Raw genomic sequence first — 25,378 nt, 5'->3', positions numbered from 1 at the left:
GAGGTCACTTGATTATTTGGTTTTTGTTTTTTGTTTTTTTTCCTTCAATTGACAGCTCTCTGTTAGTCCATTATGTAGACTAATCACTTCAAAGCAAACATATGCTGCTTTTAAACATTTGATGCTTATATAGATATTTATCTATTAACAATGCAAAACTGCATTGCGGATTTTAATTTCAACTGGTAAAATCCAAAGGTGTATTTGATTAAAACGTTCTAAGTCTTCTGACTTAGAGCTGGAACCTTAGCAGCATGCCCACGGTCATCAGTCCGTGATCATCAGATCATCAGTCTACGTGCTTCATGATATCTAATCTCTCTACTGCCTCAGACGGTTCTTGTTACCTATACATCCTCACTTCCGTTTTCTGTTCGTTTTGTCCCAGTTGCCTAAAATCATCCCTGAAGCACAGGAAACATAAATTCTAAATCACTTAAACTTTATAAACTGAAAGTGCTTTCAATGAGGCCTCTAGATGCTTTAGACGAAATTTAGTACAAGATGTTCTGAACTGTTAGAGCTGCGTCACCGTACAGCTCCAAGAAGCACTGTTCACTTCTCTACCGTCCATGTGGATAATGCTCCCTGGAGTGGTATAACACATTGTCTCATCCCTTGGTGTGAAGGGCTGCTTATATGCTGTCTCTATGAGTAGGGACAGCCATGTCTGTGGTTATGGTCCTCTAAGTGATAATGGCAACTGAAAGACCATTATCTCTCTTACCTGAGCTGTGGTTTCCTGCTAACAAAGTGGGGCTCACAGAACATCTTCCCAGTCTACTGGTAACCACGGGCGGTCCTGGTGTTCCATCCCATTCCTGAGCTTTGACAGGCTCTCTGGAAGATGTCCCGTGATGACCTCTCTCTTTGCTGTCCAACTTTGGTAATGGCTCCGTGCTGTGGCTTCGGACTTTCAGTTCCTCTGTCGATTCTGTGTATTAACCAGAATTACATTCTGTTAAACCAAAGTTGAATCCTTCCCAGATTCCTTTAAAACATTAAAGAGCGATTTTCTCAAATGTTTTCAATATATTTGGTGGTGAGGGGGGACATGGGTGCTCAGTTGTTAAGCATCTGCCTTTGGCTCAGATCACGGTCCCAAGGTCCTGAGATCAAGCCCTGCATTGGGCTCCCTGCTCAGTGGGAAGGAAGCATGCTTCTACCATTCCCTCTGCCTGTGTTCCCTCTCTTGCTGTCTCTTCCCTTGTCAAATAAATAAAAATAATGTGTGTGTGTGTGTGTGTGTGTGTGTGTGTGTGTGTATTTTTTTTGTCAACTTGGGAGTGTGCTGGAGATTACAACATTTAAATATAACAGGTGTACAAGTTAATATCATTGGGAAATAGTTTTCTCATTGGAAGAAGAGAACCTCAATGAGTCTTCAGTCTTCTAGTAACTCTGGTGCTCAACTTCAAGGAAACTTCTTAAAGAGCATGTTAGACTCACTGTCTTTACTGTCTCATCTTCCATTCATCCTGCCACCCACTCTGAATTCATGAATTCAGCCCACCACTCTGCTAAAACTGCTTTTGCTAAGCTCACCTACTGCCTTCTAATTGGCAAATTTAAAAAACATTTTTTAAGACATTTGACAACTCTTTGATTATTCTCATTTATAACTTCAATTCTCTTGGCTTCAATAATGGCCCATCTTCCAGGGTTGTGTTCTACATCCAACACTACTTTCTTGCCATTCCTATGTTCCTTCCTCCATGCATCCCTTATGTGCCATCCCCAAGATGCAAGCTTAGCCATCATTCTTCTCATTCTATATACAGTCTTCCTGTGATTTTTACCTTCCTGGATTGTTAGTGATTTCTAAATAGTTTATCACAATCCTGAATCATTATCCTTAGCTTTAACTCATTTATCCAATGGCCTGCTGGGTAAGTACATCTGGATGTCCCATGGATAACACAAATTTAAAACATTTCAGATCTTGGACTGACACCACTTCTCCCTAAACCAGCAGTTCCTCCTGTCCTGTCTAGCCAATCACCCAAGCTAGATGCTTGTCTTTCCTTTTCTTTAACTGTTACTTCTCAAATCTATCAGTCAGCAGAGTCTACAAATTTTATTTGTGAATATCTCGCTTTCCCTTCTGTTGTACTTTGTATCACATCTACCTCAATTCGTTTGGTTCTAACTCTAATCATTGCCCTTGAATTATTGAAATTTGTCTCCTATTCTCTATCTTTGTTTCTCTGAAGTATGAGCTCCATATACTGTCAAAATGATCTGTTTAAAATGCAAATCTAACCAAGTGTATTTTTCAGTGAATGATTGCAATAGCCATTCTGTTACACATATACAGAAGTGCTTAAAAACACATGTAGTAAAGATGGTTTATGAGTGATCACCGCTTGCTGTTCTAAACAGTGTTATCTCAGGGAATGGATGTGATAGCCACTCTCTAGGGCACATAGAGAAGTGTTTAAAAACAAAAACAAACAAAAAATGCAAACCTGTTTATAATGTAGCCTTGACTAAAATCCTTCCAGAAGCCTCCTTTTACCCACAGAATTACGTCTAATCTCCTTATGATGACCCACAAGATTCCCACTGTCATTCTTCCTTTCCTCTCCAACTGCATCATTTTCCACATAAACACTGTGCTCAAGGAACACTACCAAATTGGCTGGACCTTCTTCCTCCCCACTCCACTTCTAACTCAAACAAGGCTGTTTTTGTGCTACTGTCTTCTACCTCATCTGTTTTGAAGATCTTTGTATCTTGTCTTTGTTCCTCCTAGAAGGCTTCTCAGTCACGGTCACTCAATTTAAGTATCCTGCACCCATATCCCCACCCCATGCTAGGATTTCCTCATCTCTGCATTCCATGTATCTGCTCTTCCCAAAAGGTCCTGGGTTCTTGGAAGCAGGGGCTAAGATTTGTTTTGTTTCATTGGTGTCTTTAGCACCTTGCATACTGCTCAATAGGTATTTAATTAATTTATTTATTTAGTAGTTTTCTCAACTCCTCAGGCATCTTTCTGGTGTGTGTGGGAAGTACAATGTTCCTAATGGAACAAGAGAATGAAGCGAGTGTTGTAAATGTATTAAAGTGACACAAAGCTAATAGTATTTTCAAAAATCTGATTATCTAACAATCACAAGTTGTAAAATTCACCAGGTTGAAAGTTTCATTCAAATGAGGATTCGTTGGGAAAGACTTCAGTGGGGGAAAAAAATATATCACAGAAATGGTTCAGAGAATGTGTATTTTGCTTTCTTTTTGTTTTGGTTCAAACACTCAATGACTTGTAGCAGTGTGAGAACACAAATGTCCCACTTTGGTTCCCCATTGCCTGAATCTATGATGCAGAGGCAGACATAGTTTGTAATATAGTCAGAAACCCTAGGTGAGGTCATCTGAGTGGCCTAGCTCTGCAGCTCTGGCATGGTCATGGGCCAGTAACCCACATCACTGAGCACTGGGTTCTCCTCTCGGAGCTTCATTTTTCTTAACTGCAAAATAGAGATAAAACCAGCCCAGTCTAACCTCTCTAATTTAATTGGAAGGATCTAATGATATTTTACATTTTAAAAAATATTTTTAAGATTTTATTTATTTGTTGACAGAAAGAGAGAGAGAAACAGCAAGAGAGGGAACGCAAGCAGAGAGAGAGGGAGAGGGAGAAACAGACCCCTCACTGAGCAGGGAACCTGACACAGAGCTTGATCCCAGGACCCTGGGATCATGACCTGAGCCAAAGGCAGTGCTTAATGACTGAACCACCCAGGTGCCCCACTTTAATATATTTTTAAAACTAGGTAGTGCTACACATGTAAAAGATACTATTAATTTAAATAAACTCTAGCCATTTGCTCTTTATGAATTTATTTAATCTTTCTACATCTGGACTAGATAATCGCTGAGAAATTGAAAACACAAATGGAAAATTGCCAGGCCACATATGAAAACAGAACTCCAACGCATTATCTATATGGGTAATGAGCCCAGAAATCCAGTCTACTTTCCCTGAGTCAGACTTATAGGAAGTCAGACTACTTACTATCTCTAACAAACAATCCAGGCAGCCAAACAATAATCCGTGTGACAGTTGGCCCCAAACAGCGAGGATTTACTTAATAACTGATAGCTTCCCTAATTTTTGCTCCTGCTTCCAATATGGGACCACCGGAGAGAATCAAATCTGCATTCCCATCCAATCACATAGGACGCCCCCCTGGTTGGCCTTGTTTGCAACTTCCCATGCCAACAGCCTCCATTTGGGTCCTATCTGAAGTCTAGCCCATGTCCCACCAAGACCTTCTTACTTTTCTCCCTGCCTTCAAATCTCCACAGTTATAAGTGATGGAGGCTCACTGCCTTATTATAGCAAGCTCTGAATAAATAGCCTTTGCCTGTTCACGTTTGTTTGCTCTTCATTTCTACGCACATTGCTATAGTTCCTTCCAGCTCCAAAAAGCTATACAGTTGTGTAAACACGTCATGAATATTATTTTATGAGATAAAACTTAAACCAAGAGGGTGGTCTTATAATAACAACCTCAGAAAGACTCCTGGCCTTTAAATGGGCCTCCTATAAGCCTGAATCCCAGTTACACTAAAATCGAATATAGGAAGTAAAAATATTTAAAAAGTGATACATTCTTGCATAATAATTACAACAAGACAATTTAACTAAAACTTGCTTTTCAGTGCCCTGAGTCAAATGGAACAAAACCAGTATCAGAAAAGAACATCATAGACTATTTCCAAGCTGTTTATTCACAGTTTCAAGGGAAATGTAACTGTGGCTTCCAAATGTCACAGCCTCAAAGCCTAATGACCCATCTGTTTCACTTTACCTTCTCTTCCAGATTTCAAACAAAACATTGAGATGCTTGCTTTTATTATCAACTTCTGTATTTTTTTCCACTACCAATATTAAGCATTTACTATCTCTCTCTCACACAGACAAACACAGACGCGCACACTCACAGTCCTCTCCCACTGGGACGGAACCTAACCAAACTAAAAAATGCTTATACCTAACATTGGACCCAATCTCCTTCCTGTGGCTTTGGGTAACATTTTAAATATGAAAGGCTGAGGATGTGTGTCAGAGCACCTCCACTAGCATCAGTTTCTTTGTTCTTATTCAAATTACTTGCATATACAGACTGGGGAAGTGTCACTTAGGTCTCCAACCTCAACTAAATAAAAGCCCAATTCAGCTTTGGAAACAAAAAGGAGTCTTGTTTCCCTCTTTGTTTTCAGGCCCCAGAGGTTAGACTTCAGTGAATTTTGGCAGATTTATTTAGAGAAACTTGAACAAAAGGATGGAAGAAATCGTGCTACTTGGACTTGTGTGTGGATATACCTTAACATCTACCTCCTAGACAGAGGACAAAGCTGAAAAATCTGGAAGAAAATCGTAAATGTACTATTGAGAATTTTATTTGGGAATAAATCTAGTTTCCTACATAGATTCATGAGAAGCTCCCTATAAAATGCATTTTCTAAGTAAAATACTACAAAAATCTTCAAAATAGCTGTTGCAAATAAACAAATGGAGAGCAGACAATCAGACTAAGAAATATATACAAGAAGACAGATTGAAACCTCAAAGAAATCTACTCAAGAGGATCAGGAAGAATTTATCCCATTCCATATATTTCAAAGTTTTCTTAAAGCCTGAAAAACAAAATTGATGTTAGTACCATAAATTTTCCTGAACAAGGTCAATCTTAGGCACTGTGGTAAATTTCTAAGTGGGATCTTAATTCTTTCAGATCTAAGTTCTTAGCCTGATTATGTAGCACAAGGCTAACTACATGGAAGGTGGTGGTCCTCTGTTCTCCAATGAAGGACTGAATGTCAACTATTGATCTAAAACCTGATGCTCTGTCCTTCCCCCCACTCATGCTCCTGCGAGCTCTCTCTCAAAAAACAAACAAATAAGTAAATAAATAAATAATCTTTTTTAAAATTAAAAAAATTTAAGTCTGATGTTCACACTGAAATCTGATCTTGAACTGAAATGTTGCTGGGAGAAATGTATGTAGATTCCATTCCATTCATCTTTCAAACTGTGTGCTTTGCATATTGTGGTCTTAAATTTCTTACGGTGTTCAAGTTAAAGAAGAACAAGTAAGGATAACAGACTAGGAGCAATTTTTTCATGACCAAAATATTTTTCTTCAGGTTTCCAATTCTATCACACTTCATGCAGCTGATTCTGAAGTTCCTTCTCAGGAATCCCCCTTCTTTATGCTGTATCTGGATTTATACTTTGTCTCTTTGGCTTCTACCTTATTCCTCCTCTTGCTCTGCATGCCTTCATGGGGGCCCTGGGCCACCTAGAAGGGCTTGGCTTCCCAGGTCTGATGGCTTTTACCATCAGATCTGTCCCCTACCAGATGCTGACTTTTCCCAGTTTCTCTGACTCATTCTTCCTCATCAACATTTACTCTTTCAACAGAAATGTATGGAGGAGGGACTTGGCTCAGTGGCTTAGTCCAGTGACTCAGTTGGTTAAGTGTCTGACTCTTGATTTCTGCTCAGATCATGATCTCAGGGTCATAGGGTTGAGACCACTTTGGGTTCCATGTTCAGCATTGAGTTTGCTTATCTCTCTCCTTCTGCTCCTCTCCTGCCCTCCCTCTCTCTCTCTCTCAAACAAATAAATAAAATCTTTGAAAAAAAGAGAAATGATAGAGAGGATTCTTATAAGTCTCCAAAACTGGAAAATCCCTGTGAAGCTCTAGAGACAAAGAAAAAAACACTATTACACTGATGGACCTCTGTATATGGCCATCTGGTGGACCACACACATTAAAACTGACAGCATTATCCTCTTTCCAGACTTGCTTCCTTTCTGGCTAGGAAGTTCATGTAATTGTTGATTTATATGTCTAGTACGCCCACCAGACTGTAACAGCTTCTTAAGACTAGAGACTATATCTTTCGTGTTGGTCCTCAGTATCTAACAAAGTTCTCAGTGAGAATAGACAAGATGAATGAATGCATGCATGCTTCACCCAGGTCAGTCAGCTAATTAGCCTTCATTACTGAATCTAACCCCATCATAAGCTGTGACATACAGCCTCTTCCTCCCACCTCTCCACCCTTACCCAGTACATGGGCCCGCCATGAACCAGTAACCCTCAATGACAAATATGAGTGAGCTAAAATTGTTTTTGTGAACCCATATATGTTTCTAATTGACTTGCTGACCGATCAAAAAAACAAGTTATTTGCCTGGGAAAATGAGTATTTTTTGGAAATATGACCAGTCACACCTGGAGAACATAAGATCTTCCTCTTCCTGCCCCTTCCCTTCCTCTCTCTCCTCTTCCTCCCTCCCTCCCTTCCTTTCTTCCTTTTTTGCAATATATAAGAATTAACTTGCCATGTCATTTAATTATTTTTATGAACTTCTATATGGTTCAGATGATTTACACAAAAGGCTTTTATCTCTGTGGTTCCTGACTGTAGTTATTCCCGAAATTTCACCCTCTCACATAGGGATTCCTTGGTTAAGAATATGGATTCAGTGCCTGGTGACAAGGGACCAAAGCTCATGTACATGATGAGCATTCGAGCTTCCTGTGGACAAAAGGAATGCTTCAGAATTGTCCCCTCATACAGGCATAATCAGCAGGATCAAAGTGCCTCCATTCTATTCCAACTGCTGAACAATGGAAATAATGAAAGGTGATTAAGGGAGATTAATTAGGCAGAAAAGACAGCACATTTGAAGTGCTGAAGGAGGCACTAAACTAAATTGCATTATCAGATGGGTATTAGATTCAATCATCAAATTTAAAACTGAAAGAGACCTTAGAAATCACAGTTGTAACAGCTCATGAAAAGCAAGGTGTGTGTATGTCATTACTGAGCTGGTCCCATGCCTTTGGGAGGAGAGCTCCAGGGAAGGGGACATCTCACCTCATAGGGAAAGTTTGGCTCCCTTTTGAACATGTTTAATTGCTAGAAAGCGCTCATACATAGCCCAAGTCGGCCTCCCTCCAAGCACCACCAATAGTTGGTTGTTGGTAGTCCTGTTTCTGGAGCAACTCAGAACTAGTCTATTTCTGTTTTAAGCAGACACCCTTTAGAATCCAGAGTGAGGCAGTCTGTCTGCTGCTGCTCACATTTTCCTTCCAGTACAAATCTAGAACTCTCACCCTTCCGGGGACACTGGCCTGGACGCTAATTGCACGTCATGGTGTCTTTTTAAAACTGTGGTCTCTGGAGCTGGTCAGAGCCAGAGAGCCTGATGTGGTTTTCTTAGGAGTCCAAGTGAGCACCAGGGTCCTTTCCTTACACTTCTATTATTCCATCTCCCAAGTCTCCAGGGAAAAGAGGGCACGGGCTCCCATGTTTCCACAACAAAAGGGCATGAGGGAGCAGGACCAATTTTTTTATTTTTTATTATTGCTCCTCTCTCATGTGAACTCTGTCATTTGGGTTAGTTCTGTCAATTCCAACATCTAAGGGATGTCACCTCTTCAAATATAAATAGAAAAAGAACCATAGCTCAGGCAACTGGAGAATACATGTTTAAAATAAAATTGGGAAGAAAGTCCATGTTTGTGTGAAGAAGTTACAGAGTAAAACCTCCATTCTAGTAAGATAGATAAGGTGTTACTTAACAAAATAATAAAATAGATGAGGCACACTGAAGTAGAATAGAATACACAAATAATCCTAATCATTTTACAGGTGTAAAAAGAGCTCAGAAGCTTTGCGCATCTTGTTCAAGGTCACACAGATGGCAATTAGCAAAGACCTGATAAACCCACAGGTTTCCTGGCCACCCCCCAGCATGTATCTCTCACAATAAGACTTCGGGAACTCACATACTGACTTATATTCAACAGTTCTTTTTATTATGGTTGCAGGGAATAACACTTATCATAGGGTATGATGATAAACAGAATTTCAAACACCATCTTTGGTCTTTAAAAACTCTCAATTAAACATCTAGATGATTTAATTATTCACCTTTTTTTTTATCAAGGTGGATGAGGATTACAGAGATACTGCCAAATTAACTCTACCTAAAACACCTTCACTGAAGTCATCAAGCATAGCTCAAATGTTGACATATTTTAGTAACACTTTCTTTAAGAAATTCTAGTACTGCAGGGTAATGAGAGGCACTTTACTCAGAGAATGCAATGTATAGTTTTGTTTGTTCTTATAATGCAGAAGCCAAGAGGATCTGCGGGCACAGTCCAGGCAGATGCTGACCAAATATGTTTGCTTTCTCTGGGCATGCACTTAAACTATACTTTCCAGCATTCCTTGCAGTGAAGGGAGCCACAAAACTGAGGTCTGGCCATCCAAATGAGGGTGGACCACAGGGAAACTTCCCAATAACTGTGAGGAGAACTTCCCAACTTCTACTGGACCCACTAATGGGTTATACCAGGCCTGGGTCATTTGTTGTGTCTTATGACATGAACAAGAGATAGGTTGTATTGTATAAAGCCACTGAGGTTTTGTAGCTATTTGTTATAACTAATGAACTAATGCAGATTTTAACCAATAATAGTTCTCATTTTCCTTCCTATAAAATATAGTTTAAATATAAATTCCTTGACTTTCTACTGAGGACAATATTTTTATTGGCATACTGACAGAAAAACGAGGGGCAGAGAGATTAGTCAAACTGCCAAATACCAGTGTAAGAATTTGGCAGGCAATGCTTCTTTCTTAACTCTAGTTCTAATAAAAAATACTTTATAAAATTGATAAATACATTTTTATTGAGTATTTAATAAATATTTTAAATACTATGGCTTCAATAAATGTATGCTGAATATACAAGTGGAAGAATCTTTAAAATGATTGTTCAAACAGCTTATATATTTTATTTATATTCATGTGAATGAAGATAATACCATCCTCATTTTTTCTAAATTGTTTTTCATTCAAAATAGTAGCAAAGAACAAAATCTCTAAGAAGTAATTTTTAAAATAAGACCTTTAAAAATATTCACAAATAAAGTAGTGACTATTTCTTTAAAATAAAAATAATTTTGATATAAATTAGATGTATTGAAGAAATATTTACAATAAATTAAAATATTTTGCGGAACTATTCTGGAGTGAGGTTAAGATGATCTTGCGTCCACACTCAGTAAGTCCAATAAAACATCCTTCTTGAGCCTTAGTTTCCTCAAATAAAACTGTAGATTAAAATAAGTTATTTCTAAGTATCCTCCTGAGTCTAAAATTGTATATGTCTATAAACCCAAAGCTAGTACGAAAAGCAAAATCCTTCATGAAGATTCAGTAGTATTACTATTTCTGTTCCAAAATATACCTCTACTTTATATTTCAGAATGTTTTACATTTGTCAAGGTGACTTTTTTTGTAATTCAATTCCCCTGCCAGTCAAATCACAGCGAACTCGAAAATAAATTAAGTAAGTGAGCTCTTAAACAACATTAATGAATTGTTTAGCATCATTGGCAATTGTAACATCCAAATTTTTTCCTGCCACCTGATGGGGAGACTTGAAATAAATAGGAGTCCTGGTTTTAAAAAAAATATAGGTAATATCCTCAATCTTTTTCCCTGTTTCCTAGTTACTAGTGGAAAAGCAGAATGTAAGCTCTAAACAATGCCCAGCAGCAGGAGCACTGTGATGAAAATTTCCACGGACTCTGTGGCTCCTTTGCATCAGAAGTTGCACTACAGTCTTTATAAATAATATTCCTAATCTTTGCATAGCCTTCCCAGGCTTGTCTAGTGATAACCTTCACTGTTCAGGAAACTTAGGCTCCTGCTGTGAATAAGTTCATCAGGGCCAGTCAAGGGTGGGTATTTAGAGGAACCAGAATTTGAACTCTGGGCTTTCTGAACAAATCGCTACACGAGTGAAGCTTTGTTTAGCTCCATTCTCTTCCCTTGGGGTTCTTTTAGGGAGGATTATTTATCTCATTTTGAAAGGTAATCAGAAAATTTTTAAAACCCACCATTTTTTTTTTTTTTTTTTTTTTTTAATTTGAAGATTCCAGGTGCATGGATGGCTAAGTCAGTTAAGCTCCCACTCTGATTTCAGGTCATGATCTCTGGATCATGAGATCAAGCCCTGAGTTGGACTTTGTGTTCAGTGCAGAGTCTGCTTAAGACACTCTCTCTCCCTCTCCCTCTACCCCTCATCCCGCTCGCTCTCTAAAATAAATATATAAAATCTTAAAAGAAAGAATTTTAAAAAGTTGGAGATTCTATAAACAGGAAAATTAATACAATGAGATTTGGGAGAAATAAGTTGTCAGTCTACACGGCAATGATTATGCACAACTCAGCTTCTAAGACACTTCAACAGGCAAGTTATACAGAGGTCCATTGCAGTTTTCAGAAAGGATTAAATTCCCACAGCACACTGTAATCCAAAGCACAGCTATTAAGTGATATTTATCAGTAACAGAGGAACAACTCAGAAAATAAAGAACATGCATTTTTAAAGACTGCTTTTAGCAGTTTACTCTGACATACTTTTTTGGATTGCTTTGATTAAAAAAGGCAAGTGAAAAAAATTTTCTTATTATGTTCAATCAATAGTAAAATGCATATGTCTTGCTCCATATGTATAGACTTTTTTTTTTTTTTTTTTTTTTGCCAGGCACCATGACAGTGAGAGACTAAGCAGTGAAATAAAACACCATGACTTCTAGCTGCATGGGGTTCCTTCTCTAAGAGGAGGAAAAAAAAAAAAAAACTTACATGAGCTAATACAGTATTAGAGCTCTGATAACAGCAATAAGAAGAGATGGTAGACAATGAAAGGATAGTAGATGTTTTTTCCTGGTAGAGAGGTCAGGAAACCTTGATTAAACAGTGATTCAAAGAATGGCATGAGGAAAGAGAGGGTGGGTTAGATGAGTTTTGCAGCCAGGGGAAACTAGTTGGGGTTTTGTGTTTTTTTCTGCATTTTATTTTTTAATTACCTTTTTAGGGATTTAAATATTTATTTTGAGAGAGCACATGCACATGAGCAGGGAGAGGGGCAAAGGGAGAGAAAGAGTCTCAAGCAGACTCCCCACTGAGCCAGGAGCCCGACACAGGGTTTGATCTCCTGACCTGAGCTGACATCATGAGTTGGATGCTCAACTGACTGAGTAACCCAGGTGCTATTTTTTTTAATTTAAATTATAGTTATAATATTAATATATGATATATTACTATTAAATTCTAGTGAGTTCACAGACAGTTCAATACTGGTTTCAGTGGTTCGTCATTTACTATAACACCCAGTGCTCATCACAAGTGCCCTCCTTAATCCTCACCACCCATCTAGTCCACCCCCCACCCACCTCCATCCAACAACCCACAGTTTGTTCTCCACAGTGAAGAGTCTCTCATGATTTGTTTCCCTCTCTCTCTCTTTACCGCCTCCTGAATGTTCATTCATTTTGTTTCTTAAATTCCACATGAGTGAAATTATATGGTATTTGCCTTTCTCTGATTGACTAATTTCATTTAACATAACACACTCTAGCTCTAGTCACATCGTTGTAAATGGCAAGATTTCATTCTTTTTGATGGTTCAGTAGTACTCCATCGTGTGTGTGTGTGTGTGTGTGTGTGTGCTGTATCTTCTTCATCCAATCATCAGTTGGTAGGCATTTGGGGTCTTTCCGTAGTTTGGCTATTGTTGACAATAGCCATATATAGCTTGCTAGAAATATTGGGGTACATGTACTCCTTCCAATGTGTATTTTTGTATCCTTTGGATAAAAACCTAGTAGTGTAACCACTGGATCATAGAATAGTTCTATTTTTAAATTTTTGAGGAATTGCCATACAGTTCTCCAGAATGGCTGCTCATAATTGTTGAACACACATGGGTCTTTCCTTAGGTCTGTCCTCCCAAAAGCTGATCCTGCCTAACAACAAACTTGCAGCTTGACAAAAAAGCAAAAGCAAACCCAATACTTTACAAAGAATGGTACAGAGAAACCATGGTTCAGGCTCCATAAGAAGTTTAGTCTGTCTGGAAGAAAGCCTTTGTATTAGGAAAGAATGGGACCTAAATTAACATAGAAAAGAAGAAACAAATTCAGGAGGATTTTGAGTGACAAGCTAGAGTTTGTATTTTTGAGGAGCGAAGTATGTGATGTCCTTAGCGTTAAAGGAATATTCTCCCAGAGGAAGTATGTAAGAAGGACCAAGAGGCAGATGTGGGAGGAGTTATCTCAGGTCAGAGGCTCATTATCAGCACCATCTTATCTCTGGGCACATGAAACCCACAGAAATTCAGGTATCACCATCTTAACATTATGATGCCATCAACTTCTTCAATGTCCTTTTCAGTGGGGTGTACAGATATAGATACAAAGATGCAGTAATAGAAAATGTTTTGTAGTGTTTCCTTTTATAAACAACGTTTAGTATTTGCATTTAATGTAGAGAAACTTGTGACTATTTACTAGATGAAGACCACTTTTTTTGAACTTCAAAAATCCATCATATGTTTAATGACAAGAAAATCATTTTTAACACCTCATTGGTCTTAATCTGATGTCAAAATTCAGAGAAAAATACCAGACAAGGTTATATGGAAAACTCATTAAATAACTACCCTGAACTCAGAGTCAATTCTCTGCATATTAAAAATGGAACATAATTATGGAAAGTGTCCTTATTGTTCAACAATTCTTTTTTACTTTAAAATAGTGCATAAAAATGCAAATGTCTCCTTATAATTTACCACATGAAATATTTATGCCCACAGCTCCTAGCAGTCCCTGATAATGCCAATGGTGAGCTTTTAGTTCTTCCTTTCCATTTAAGATCTGACATTCTAAAGCTTATCTTGCTCCTTCTACATCTAGTACCATCACAAGTATGATAGAGAAACTACTGATAAAAATCTCTTAGAGGGACAAATAGAATTCTAAAAACTTGGCAAAGAGAGTTTTAGGGTTACAAAATCTTTATAGCCTGAATCAGGCACACATTTTGACTTAGGATGTTTTAAGATATCTATGTCTTTTGACAAATTCCAAATCATATGCCAACAGTTAGAGAAGACCTGACAGTAGAGTCATTCTTAAGTAGGACACAAGGAAGAAAATTAACATAAAGCTAACAATCTAAAAAAGAATCTTCTTGAAGAAAGGAGGCCACGGGGACTCAAACATATGTGATTTTTACATTTTCCTCTTCCTATTGCCCCAGTCACAGCCATGCCGAATAGAGACTGTCATAGTACAATGATCTCTGGATATAGTTTTCGGGGAAACTTGACCCTGGTAATGGTTCTGTCATCATCTAGGTGACATTGGGCACGTTTTCTTTCTGTTTTTCTGTGTACACATGTATCAAATAAGGGGTTTGGACCAGAGCATCCTTAAGGTGTTTTTCTGGATCTGAAATTTTATGGGGGAAAAATTAAAAAGAAGGTGCCAAAACTTCAAAACATATACTTGTTTCCTCAGTTTAAAGTGAAATAGGGCTTATGTGGACTTAAATACTGTACAGAAATCGTATTTGATGAAAGTACCACCTCCTGAAGTCCAATGTTCTTAAGATTACAACTTTGGTCTGTGTAAGGAGGTTTTCAGACTAATTAATGAAACCTTACCATAGGACAAAAGAGGGATAGTTTTATATATAAGACATCCTTAAGTGTTGCCAATAGCATGAGCAATTACACAGCCAAAATGTGGAAGAAATGATGCCAAACCCAAGGAGAAGTAACGATACTATGAAAAGAATATAAAAAAATACATGGCTATAACTTGAATTGCCCTTTTTATAAGACACTCAAGAGGATTTAGCTTTATGAGCAGATCCCTTCTTAACTAAGACCACTGGGAGAAAGCAGACCAATTATCTATCAAATGAAAGGAATACAAATTAACTTTTTCTTTGACAAGAAAAAAATTGTGGAATTCTACTGATGCCTCTACAACATTTCTGTTTTCATCTATTTTCTTAAGCAGCAAAGTCAGGATAACCTTTTGAACAACAGCAGAGAAAGAGAATCACTGGAAAGATCAAAACAATATTTTGCTACTAGACATTTATAGATTGGGAAGACTTTGGTCATGTAGGACACTTCTATGTATCCTCAAGACTGAGTTAATGTGCACAGGAAATTACATTAGGCATTTGGGATCAAAATTGATGTTCCTGTTGCATGGGTTATTGCCACAGTTTTATAGAAATGGCTTAGATGTTCTTGGAAGATATAAAATTGGTGTTAACAACACAGTGCATGGATTCACTTTAGAAATTTAGATTTAGATTCAATTTAGAAATTCAGAAACCAAGTACAAGCATTCATACCTATGAATGCCACGACCTGGGAAGTCCTAACCCCAACACGGTACAGAGTAAACCGAGGTGACGGGGTTATGAGACCCTGGGTGTCAATTCAGACTTAACCCCGAATTAACTGGGAGGCCTTGGGCAAATTGTTTTCCCCTTCTGAACCTTCATTTGCTTATCTTTAAATGAGGCATCTGGACTCAAGGATCTTCAAGTTTAGGATTCTACTGATAAATACCAGAATACATTGTATATTAAAGATTCCCAGGCCTAACCGCATATTAGAAACTTTTGGAGAGCCTTCAAAAAATATCCATGCCTGGGCCATAATTAGATTACATTGCTGAAGCTGGGGCCTTGACATGGGTTAAAAAAAAAAAATGACATTGATAATTTTTTAAAAGCTTCCCAAGACTTTCTATAGCAAAGTCAGGGTCAGAACCACTGTTCTACACTTAATGGAACATTTTTAGCAACACTTAATATATTTTTCATTACTCTTTTTGTAGATTGGCTGGGCTCTCTATTTCCCTGATTTTCCATATTTTAGCTGAAAGCTTTTTAATTATCTTTCCTTACCCAAGAGAAAGGGGGAAAAAATTGCAGCTGATCTATTTTATATTTATTAAAATTCCTTGAAAAATTTTTCACAGGTAGAGAAGAAAAATGCTTGACCACATCAAATTTTAAACCAATCACTATGATTTATTTATTTATTTGCATTATGATTGTTCCCCATCTTCATAAATAAGGGGAAATTGAGCTGCCAAAACCTGGAACATACACAATCAGTGAGTGGGTGGGTGAGAATTCGTTGTTGAATTTCGATTCTTTTGCTTTGCTTCTTCAGCTAGGCTGCCTTATAATTGATAAGGAAACCAGCAGTTTAAGGAACATAACTGCTTTATATCATCTGCCAAACAATCATTAGGAGATACAAAGTCACTGATCTAAGACAGCCACAGAACATCATACTTCTCAGTGTTGTCTGTTTTCTATGCCCATTTTTTTTTTTTAAAGGTCATAGTTCTCTCTTTTAATTTTCAAAGGAAAGACAAGCTTTGCTACTAGTAGATGGGAGGTGTGTGGGTAGTTGAATACAAGCACAGGTGCAATCAACATTAATTAAGACTCAAATCATTTTAACAGGCAGATGGAGAAATGCTTCAGTCTTCTTTAAAAGAAACAGAGGCATTCAGGCACTAAAAATATTAATGCATGGGAAGAAAAATATCATTTCCATTCTTCCTGAAAGATGTAATTCTGAAAATACGTTCATAACTGTTGCTGAAGCAAACACTAAAAGTTAAGAAGAATAATCCCTTCATCACAAAGGGTAGAAAGAATAGTTAAATTCTATCAAAGCAAATGCAAAACTTAGATTGTTGGAATCACAGTTACTAATGGCCAGGTTTGGAGGGTTAAAAAAGTCATAGCTATTAAGGTTTCATAAGCAAAGCAAGGCAGAAATGTTAACCCTTTAAAGGGAACTATAACTGATGACTACAGAATTGAATGTATAAAGCATTGCATTTCTCGCTGATTTTAATTCACCAATTCTCTAGATAAATATGGCTAGAATAAAGAAATGGTGCTTGGGAATCATTGTTGGCCAATCTGGAATTTTTCTTAGTTTTCTTAGGAAAAACTATGTATATAAATTTGAAGAGGGGGGCGGAAACCCAGCACTTGTTTATGAAAAGTCTCTGATTGGGGCCCCTGGGTGGTTCAGTGGGTTAAAGCCTCTGCCTTCGGCTCGGGTCATGATCCCAGGGTCCTGGGATCGAGCCCCGCATCGGGCTCCCTGCTCAGCGGGGAGCCTGCTTCCTCCTCTCTCTCTCTGCCTGCCTCTCTGCCTACTTGTGATCTCTGTCTGTCAAATAAATAAACAAAATTTAAAAAAAAAAAAGAAAAGAAAAGTCTCTGATTAACTAGGTTAATCCAAAATGGTATTTTAAATGAACTTAATCAAGAAGATCAAGTAAAGCTATAGGCAAAACTCATAGATATCTATTTAAATGTTGATTTCTTAGCATCTAGAGAGTATTCAGGAGAGCTGGAACTCTTTTCAGAATATGCTTTTACCTAACAGCCTATTTTTTGCTCTAGTATTTGAACCTCTTTGGCTTTTAGTTTGTCTCTAACATGAGGAAGTTAAATAAGATTATTTCCAAGGCTCAGCAAATATTTATAGAGTGCCCAGTGTGTGACTCATGGTCAAGGGACAGAGAGTAGCAAGTTAAGGATCTTTTTTTTTTTTTTTAATTTTTATTTATTTATTTGAGAGGAGAGAGAGAAAGACCATGAGAGGGGGTAGGGGCAGAGGGAGAAGGAGAAGCAGGTTCCCCACTGAGGAGGGAGCCCCATGCAGGGCTCCATCCCAGGGCCTGAGATCATGACCTGAGCTGAAGGCAGACTCTCAACCGACTAAGCCACCCAGGCGCCCTGCAAGTTAAGGATCTTATTCTCCACTTGTTCTCTTTGGAGCAAAGGAAGATAGGATACTAGAGTTCTCTGGAAATGTCATATGGCGATATCATTCCACTTATATTTCTTTCTTTCCTTCCTCCCTCCTTTCCTCCCTCCCTCCCTTCCTTCCTTGCTCTTTCTTTTCGTTTCTCCCCCTTTCCCTCCTCTCCTCTTTCCCTCCCTCTCTCTCCTTCTCTCTTTTTCAGGTTACTTTTAGGTTAGACGCATGCCACCTGCCCCCTTGTTTCACCTCGGCACCAGCTTTTCTTCACATTTTGTCTCACACACATACACACACATAAGGCATGAATGACCTGTTTAATTACAGAGTGCCTCAGGAATAGAGCAGTTTATTTTCTACCTTTTCATGAATTCAAAGCAAATAAGACAGGACCTGCATTAGATTAGAAACATATTTCTGATGTTACAAATGCGTTTTATTAGCATGAGGCCTTGTCTCATAAGTTATCTGGTAGCAGACTTCTTTGTGGCAAAATCCATCTGAATGATGAATAAGGCCTAAGAGATTTCCAATATCCATGGTATGGGGTTAGGCTTATGGATTAAAAAAGAGGAAGGGAAACAGAAAAACCAAAGAAATAGGAGAAGAATAAGGAGAGAGTAGTGTGCGGTTAATGTTTACACCTCAAACAAAAACCACTTGTCTGCTGAGGGTCACCAGACCCAGTCCACTGGGGTGGATCAAGGATGTCCAGGCCTTTGTGAGCTTCAGAATCTAAGGAAATGTGGCAACATGGGCGAGGAGGACCAGAATGGCACAGTGTAGATGCAGGAGACAGAGAGACACAATGCCTTTTTTAAAATGCTCCATTCTAGGGGCACCTCAGTAGCTCAGTTGTTTGTCTGACTCTAGATTTTGGCTCAGGTCGTGATCTCAGGGTCTTGAGATTGAGCCCTGTGTCAGTCTCTGCTGAGCAGGGAGCCTGCTTAAGATTCTCTCTCTCTCCCTCTGCCTCTCTCCACCCCAACTCATGGGTACGTGATCTGTTTCTCTCTAAAAATGAAGAAATAATAAAATAAAATACTGAGTTTTAGGGGTGCCTGGGTGGCTCAGTGGGTTAAAGCCTCTGCCTTCGGCTTGGGTCATGATCTCAGGGTCCTGGGATCAAGCCCTGCATTGGGCTCTCTGCTCAGCGGGGAGCCTGCTTCCCCCTTTCTCTCTCTGCCTACCTCTCTGCCTACTTGTGATCTCTGTCTGTCAAATAAATAAACAAAATCTTTAAAAAAATAAATAAATAAATAAAATACTCAGTTTTAAATCTCTTTCCCTCTCTCTCTTTTAGCTATATATCTTTGTAACAATGTTTTTGGCTGCCAAATCTTCCCTCACAAGGCACCTTCCCCATTAATAAATGTACCTCTCATCTTCATTTGGATTCTCAGGTTTTATTGCCTGACAATTCAGAATAAAGAATCTAGAACCTGGAATAGTGCCTGGCACACACTAGGTGTTTTATAAACATGCATCGAATGAAAGAAAGACTGAATGAATGCATATATGTGGTTAAAATGTTTATGAGTTACTAGCATCAAAAATTCCCCAAATACTTAAGCATAAACTTACCCAGGGGAATAAAAGGCATGTACACGAACACTACTTCTTCCATCAGTTTTTTTTTTTTTCTTAATTTATTTGAAAGACAGAGATCACAAGTAGGCAGAAAGGCAGGCAGAGAGAGGAAGGGAAGCAGGTTCCCTGCTGACCAGAGAGCTCGATGCGGGGCTGGATCCCAGGACCCTGGGATCATGATCTGAGCTGAAGGCAGAGGCTTTAACCCACTGAGCCACCCAGGCGCGCCTTCCATCAGTTTTTGCTTAGGATTCTGGAACTTACCATGAGGCCGACTCTCCCTTTCTGTCCTTTTATGAGGCTTGCACATTAACTCTTGAAAAGAGCTTGGCTGGTCTTCAGTAGGAGGCCCTCACCAGAAGGAAGCCCAGGGTGCTTGCCCTGATGGCTACTGCTCTCCTGTCTGGCTGGGTATGATTCGTGTTCCTATTTCACTGCCTTCAATTCAGATATGTAACATACAAGTCTCCAAAAATTTTGCTACGTGTGGTATGTCTTACTTCAAAAACCTTGAAACATACGTGTCTGAAGACCTTACTCTGGTAGAGGCGATACTGCTTGTTTGTGGATTATATTTGAAGGCAAGTGGGTGCCTTTTAGTGCTCGCGTTCCCTTCCCCAGACCCCAGACCTAGGGGTCGCTGTTAATTCGAAGATACCACAGATGTAGCTGACACAGCAGCTCCCAATCCCCCAGGGGCACAAAACTCAGGTCTGGCTTCATTATCTGGCTTCCATAGTCTTCACTATTCTTAGAAGAACTTTTAAAATTAATAAAGAGAGGATGCTGAAGCCCAGGGAAATACACATTTTAGACCAACATGGATTGGGTGCTGGTCTCCTTAAATGTCAGCTACTTGTAAGTTTCTGTAAGTCTTCCATTGATTTCACATGGAAGTAGGTCAGGACTGCTTTTAACTGGAGAAACTGCATGCTGCAGGTTTCATTTTACTGTGAGGAGTGAATATTAAAAATTGATGTGCAAAGCAAACCTCTGCTTAATTAGCATCTCGATAAAGACTTTAACTGGGAAAGCCATGGAAGTTAATAAAATATAAGAAAATTGACAATGACGCATTTCAATAGCTATTTCTGTGTCACAGCCTCTCATTTATGAGAAATACTATGGCTGGTCACTCCACACATTGCCTACTTATGCTAGTTAATCTGTACTGAGGAGGTTAGCATTCTTTCTGTGTATGTGGCTATATGCAAAATTCTGTACAAAATTTAAGTGTTTGTTGTTGTCTTATGGCATTGAAATTTTCAAATGCTAACCTTTAACTTTTTTTTGCTTATTAACTGACCACTTTAAAAGAAAAGGCAATTCTATTGAATCTGCTTAGACCCAACAACTTTGACTGTCCTCCCTCTACATACTAAATATTTTTTATATTAAGCACTTAGGGTCTTCTTGGTTTCCAACTAATTCATTGGTTAATACCTATGCCTTTTGAGAAGCAGAGTTTTTATTTAAAAAATAATTTTAAGCAGGAAAAAATATTTATTACATTTGAAAAACATGCCAACCTCCTCAGTTCTAGTGACTTTTTTCTTTTGCTGTTGAGACATCTTTCACCAACATGTTTCATGTTGCCTGACCCTTGGTTTTATGTTTTCTTTTGTTTTAAAGATTTTATTTATTTGAGAAAGCATATGAGCAGGGGGAGGGCCAGAGGAAGAGAGAGAAGCAGATTCTCCACTGAGCACAGAGCCCAGTGCCTGGGGACTGTACCCCAGGACACTGGGATCATGACCTGAGCCAAAGACAGACACTTAACTAACAGAGCCACCCAGGCATCCCTTACCTGAAGCTCTGTACAATGAAGACAGCTTCCTTTTTCTCAGAGCTGTTCTTTCTAGAATAGGGTTAACTGTACTGCATCAGGTGTGATGTCCCTCCAAATTCAAGACTGAGATATCATTCAGCAACCTGAAAGCAGCCTGCCCCCTGTGGGAGCAGAGAATGGCTTACATTTTCCCTAATGCTTTATGCTCCTCACATCAGGCATTGGATGAGCCACTTAAGATGTCAGATCCTTTACCCAAGCCTAACTGAAGAGAGTTATATGAACAATATAGAACCTCTGAAAATTTAATTCATTTTTGACCTTACTTTGTTTTTTAATAAAATATTTATTTTTTTCCACAGAGAGCTAAAAGTCAATTGCCCCTTATAGTTGCACAGCAATTTACATTTTACAAGGTCTTTTCTTGAACCCAATATTCTTTAATTTTTCACAATCCTCTGAGGTAAATATGAAAAAACCAATACATGGAGAGTTTGACATGCTCTGAAAGCACAGATGTTAAGTGATAAATCCATCTTTCAACCGCAGGATATTTGACTCCTGTGTCTTTGCCCATACGTGTTACCTGTGTATCTCAAGGAACTCTCCAAAAATACTTTCCATTATAATGAGATTGTTTTTTATGCTGTTCGAACAAAGGAATTTAAAAAAAATAAACAAAAGTTTAGAAATGAGGATATATGCTTTATTCTCCTTAAATGCTAGAAATTAAATAGTAAATGGGCCATACTAATACCATCTACAATCTAGCTGATAGTTTTCTATCTACTACGTAAGGTCTTAATACTGTTTCTAGAATCATTCAGTAAATACCTATGCTATGCTATTTTTAATAGATCCTACTTTAATTCTTATACAAAATACTTACATTATGAGTATTTGCTTTCATTTTCCTTGCTGAGTACTGTGTAGTTTCCCCAATCAGTAACAGGACTGATTTCTCTTCTTATTATTTCATATAAAAATTTCTCTAAACCTGAGTTCTCCATTAATATTTTTTGGAGCAGCTGGTTCTGAAATATCTTCACTAGTCTTGATCTTCTCATCCTGTGCAAAATTCAGATTACTGGCAATACTTTATGGTAATTCAACTGGGCTTTGCTATTTAAAAAATGTTAGCTTTGGAAAAATAATCCATAAAATAAACTGAGTGTGCAAACACAGTCATAGAAACCACGGGCACTTAAAATATACAGTCTTCGCTCTCAAAAATTTACCATTTAACTGTGGAGATCAGATATACATTCATTCATTTTGTTGGAACAGTCATTTGATGATTCAAGGAACACACACCGAACATGCACTCTGTACCAGCAAATGTGCTGTTGCTGCAATAAAACAGACTCAGTATCGTGCCCTGACAGTTTCGTTAGGATGATAAATACTCAAAAGCTAATCACAACACTGTGTCAGAAGAGCTTTTTTAGTTAATGGGGGCAGACCTCTCCCAACCCTGCCAAAAAAGCAGAAGAAACAGAGTCCCAAAAGGATTCCTAACGAGGAGATCCTATTGCAGGAGAATCAAGAGAAATGTCTTCAGATGGAACAAACAACAGAGTCAGATGTTCTGTGAGGTGTAAGAGAACCAGAAGAGGAAAGAGGCCAGGGCCAGAGACCGGTTGGGAATTAGCCCTGCATGACTTGAGTGAGCAGAAGCGGGAACTGGGTTTTGGGAAATGCAGTTGCGGGACAAGAAATGGAGGCATCAAGGGCAGAATATTCACTTGAATGGTTTGGCCATGAAAGAGAAATAGAGAACCATGGCTGGATAGAGAATGAAGCTGTTTTTCTCTTAAACATCAGTGGACAATTTTGTTTTACTTCATACTCAGAGCTCGTAAACATAGCTTGGTTTAGAAGCCAAAGTAAATTCTTCAGCCCTTGAGTAAACGTTATCAATCAACCAAACACGGACCACTCTCAGGCAATCTAATTTCTGAGGTTTGAGATTTCTCTTGGGCCAACATTGACAAAAAGCTTTCATCGTTTTGACACATCTCTCTTGCTATTAACCGTTAGTAAGTGATTAATAAGTAATCTATCAGAGAAAGAAGCTAGTCTGTGGATCTAGAGTCAACTTTGATATTTGGAATGTGGGAGCTTTGAGAGAGTAATGCCTTATTTCAGCTGTCTTCATTCTGTTGGGGGCTACTAACACCAAAACTTTTTCTCAGTCTTCTAGTTCCTGGGAATCTGGATTTCTTGCTTGAATCATGGGACTAGAAACCACATTAGAATTACCCACCCATATCTAGGGATGGAGGATACATAGATACCTCTGATCTTTATGTGCTGAATCTTTCCACCTTTTGTTTTTCTACTCTTTTTTCTTTCCCAGCTTAGTCACATTGGTTCCATCTACAACAAGGAAATACATGTAAAAATTTTTAAAAATGCTCTTTTATTGAAAGTAAAGCTGTCACTTGGCCAGAATAAAATGTAGGGGAAATTTTTCCCTCCACCGTCATTGTCAGAGGAATGTTACAGACTTCAAGATTTGAATTTTTTCCTTTAGGTTCAGTTGTTCTGGGTAGACCTGGCTAGCCAGGATAACGCTGCTTCAAAATCCATGCTACTAATACTCTCTTCCCCCTCTTAGATTCTATTTAGTATTCAGTATCTTTTATTTCTTTTATTTGGGAATAGCAATAGCCAGATTCTCCAGTTGATTGGTTATTCCACTAGAAGTGGAACATTTAACATCGACTAACAACAATAATGAGTTTGCTTCAACCGAGAAACACCATGCAGCACTACAGACAGTTCATTAAATTTGGGATTGCCATCTATTCACTGAATTCTGAAAAACTGAGTTTTTCAAAAATTATAAAAGCTTTTCAAATATTTTATAACTCGAACCCATTTTTACCTATGAGCATACATGAACTAGGCTGCCAGTCACATGATAATAGGTCCCTGGACTTATGCACTGCCTTTCCGCCAAAGAGGTTAAATGACCTGGTTGAGCGTGCTTTCATTCTCTCTACGACCTAAGTTCAATAATGCATAATGTTAAGCAGACTGAAATTCCTTCTTTAAAATGTTGATCTCTATTATTTTCTTAAAAAAATGCATTTCTCTCTTCAACTGTTGAGAAGTGATCAATTTCACACTATTCATCTATCCAGAAACTGATGAGGCTTTGACAAGAATGATCCACATTTAAATGCTTTATGGCTAAATTCTTTATATCTTTCTCCTAATAAATCTGCCTGGAATGGAATAGACATTCTTTTAAACAGGACACTTAAGAGCAGAAGCAATGAATTCAGCATTCAGCATAGGTCATTTTCAGCTGAATGACTATATTGATTTCAGTGTGGAATTTTCTAAGTCAAAGGATCTGATTTTTTTTTTTTTCACTTAATGGTCAAACATTTCTCATTTGGCTTTTATTTCCTTGGGAACAGTAGCCCTCTCAAGTCATTATGCCTATTAATTCAACAAGTTCAATAAATATTTATGCTATATCAACTTCGAGAAAGATTGCATTGGGATGAGGGCTACCTTAAAAAAAAATGATGAGAAAGTATGGACCTTGTCCTCCTCAGCCATATGTCTTAATTGAAATAAGAATAAGACCTTACAATAAGTCAGAATAACACACACTGTTACAGAAGTACAAAGTGCTCCTGGAGTTTGAGAGAGATAATTTCAAAACAATAGCACAAGAAAAACTCTATGAAAAGTAGGTGGACGCTAAGCAGAGATTCAAGGACTAGACTTTGTTTTATGGACTTAGTGAGGAAGCTCTTCCAGCAAGAGAATACAACATCAGACAGTCTCGGAGGCAGGAAGAGGGTCATTTTTTGAAGGCTCTACACATCATTCAGTAATCCAGAGATGCATCAAACAACAGAGCCAGAAGAGACTCCCAGTTTTAGCACCTAATATTTTCATTTGAAATGTGAGAAAGCTAACACATTAAGAGATGAACGGACTTATCCAAAGTCTTGAAGCTTTTTAATGGTTGAACTAAGATGGAGACAATCTCTTGGGACATCTAGCTCCTGCCCTAACCCTCTAGATCATATTCAGTTAGGAAGCAGGACAAACATCAGAGAGTGAGATGTGGCCGGTCGGAATGCCTTTACTTATACCTACTATTTAATTACTTCTAGATGTTAAAGTGTTGAAAACATAGGATATTAAATAGAAATCAGAAATTGGATTTTCTGTTTGAGGTAATTCAATAGGAGAGAAAGAAATCAGTCCTAGTACATTAAATACAAGATGAGGGAATCTTGGTTTTTTAAAGAAAT

The 25,378-nt window shown here is 38.2% G+C and overlaps 1 protein-coding gene across 1 annotated transcript in view; it reads right to left on the bottom strand.

Annotated features, from left to right (window-relative positions):
• Positions 1-25,378, bottom strand: part of LOC111145809 (neuronal tyrosine-phosphorylated phosphoinositide-3-kinase adaptor 2) — a 214,021-nt gene that overhangs the window by 22,942 nt on the left and 165,701 nt on the right. Inside the window, exon 4 of the mRNA XM_022501057.1 lies at positions 728-934. Coding sequence (XP_022356765.1) covers positions 728-934 — 207 coding nt within the window. The remainder of the gene's footprint in view (positions 1-727; positions 935-25,378) is intronic.

Source organism: Enhydra lutris, unplaced genomic scaffold, assembly GCF_002288905.1.
Source record: "Enhydra lutris kenyoni isolate GAN:26980312 unplaced genomic scaffold, ASM228890v2 scaffoldscaffold1, whole genome shotgun sequence".
Classification (NCBI taxonomy): domain Eukaryota; kingdom Metazoa; phylum Chordata; class Mammalia; order Carnivora; family Mustelidae; genus Enhydra; species Enhydra lutris.
The sequence above is the reverse complement of the archived record's forward strand: the minus strand, read 5'-3'. Positions and strand labels throughout refer to the sequence as shown.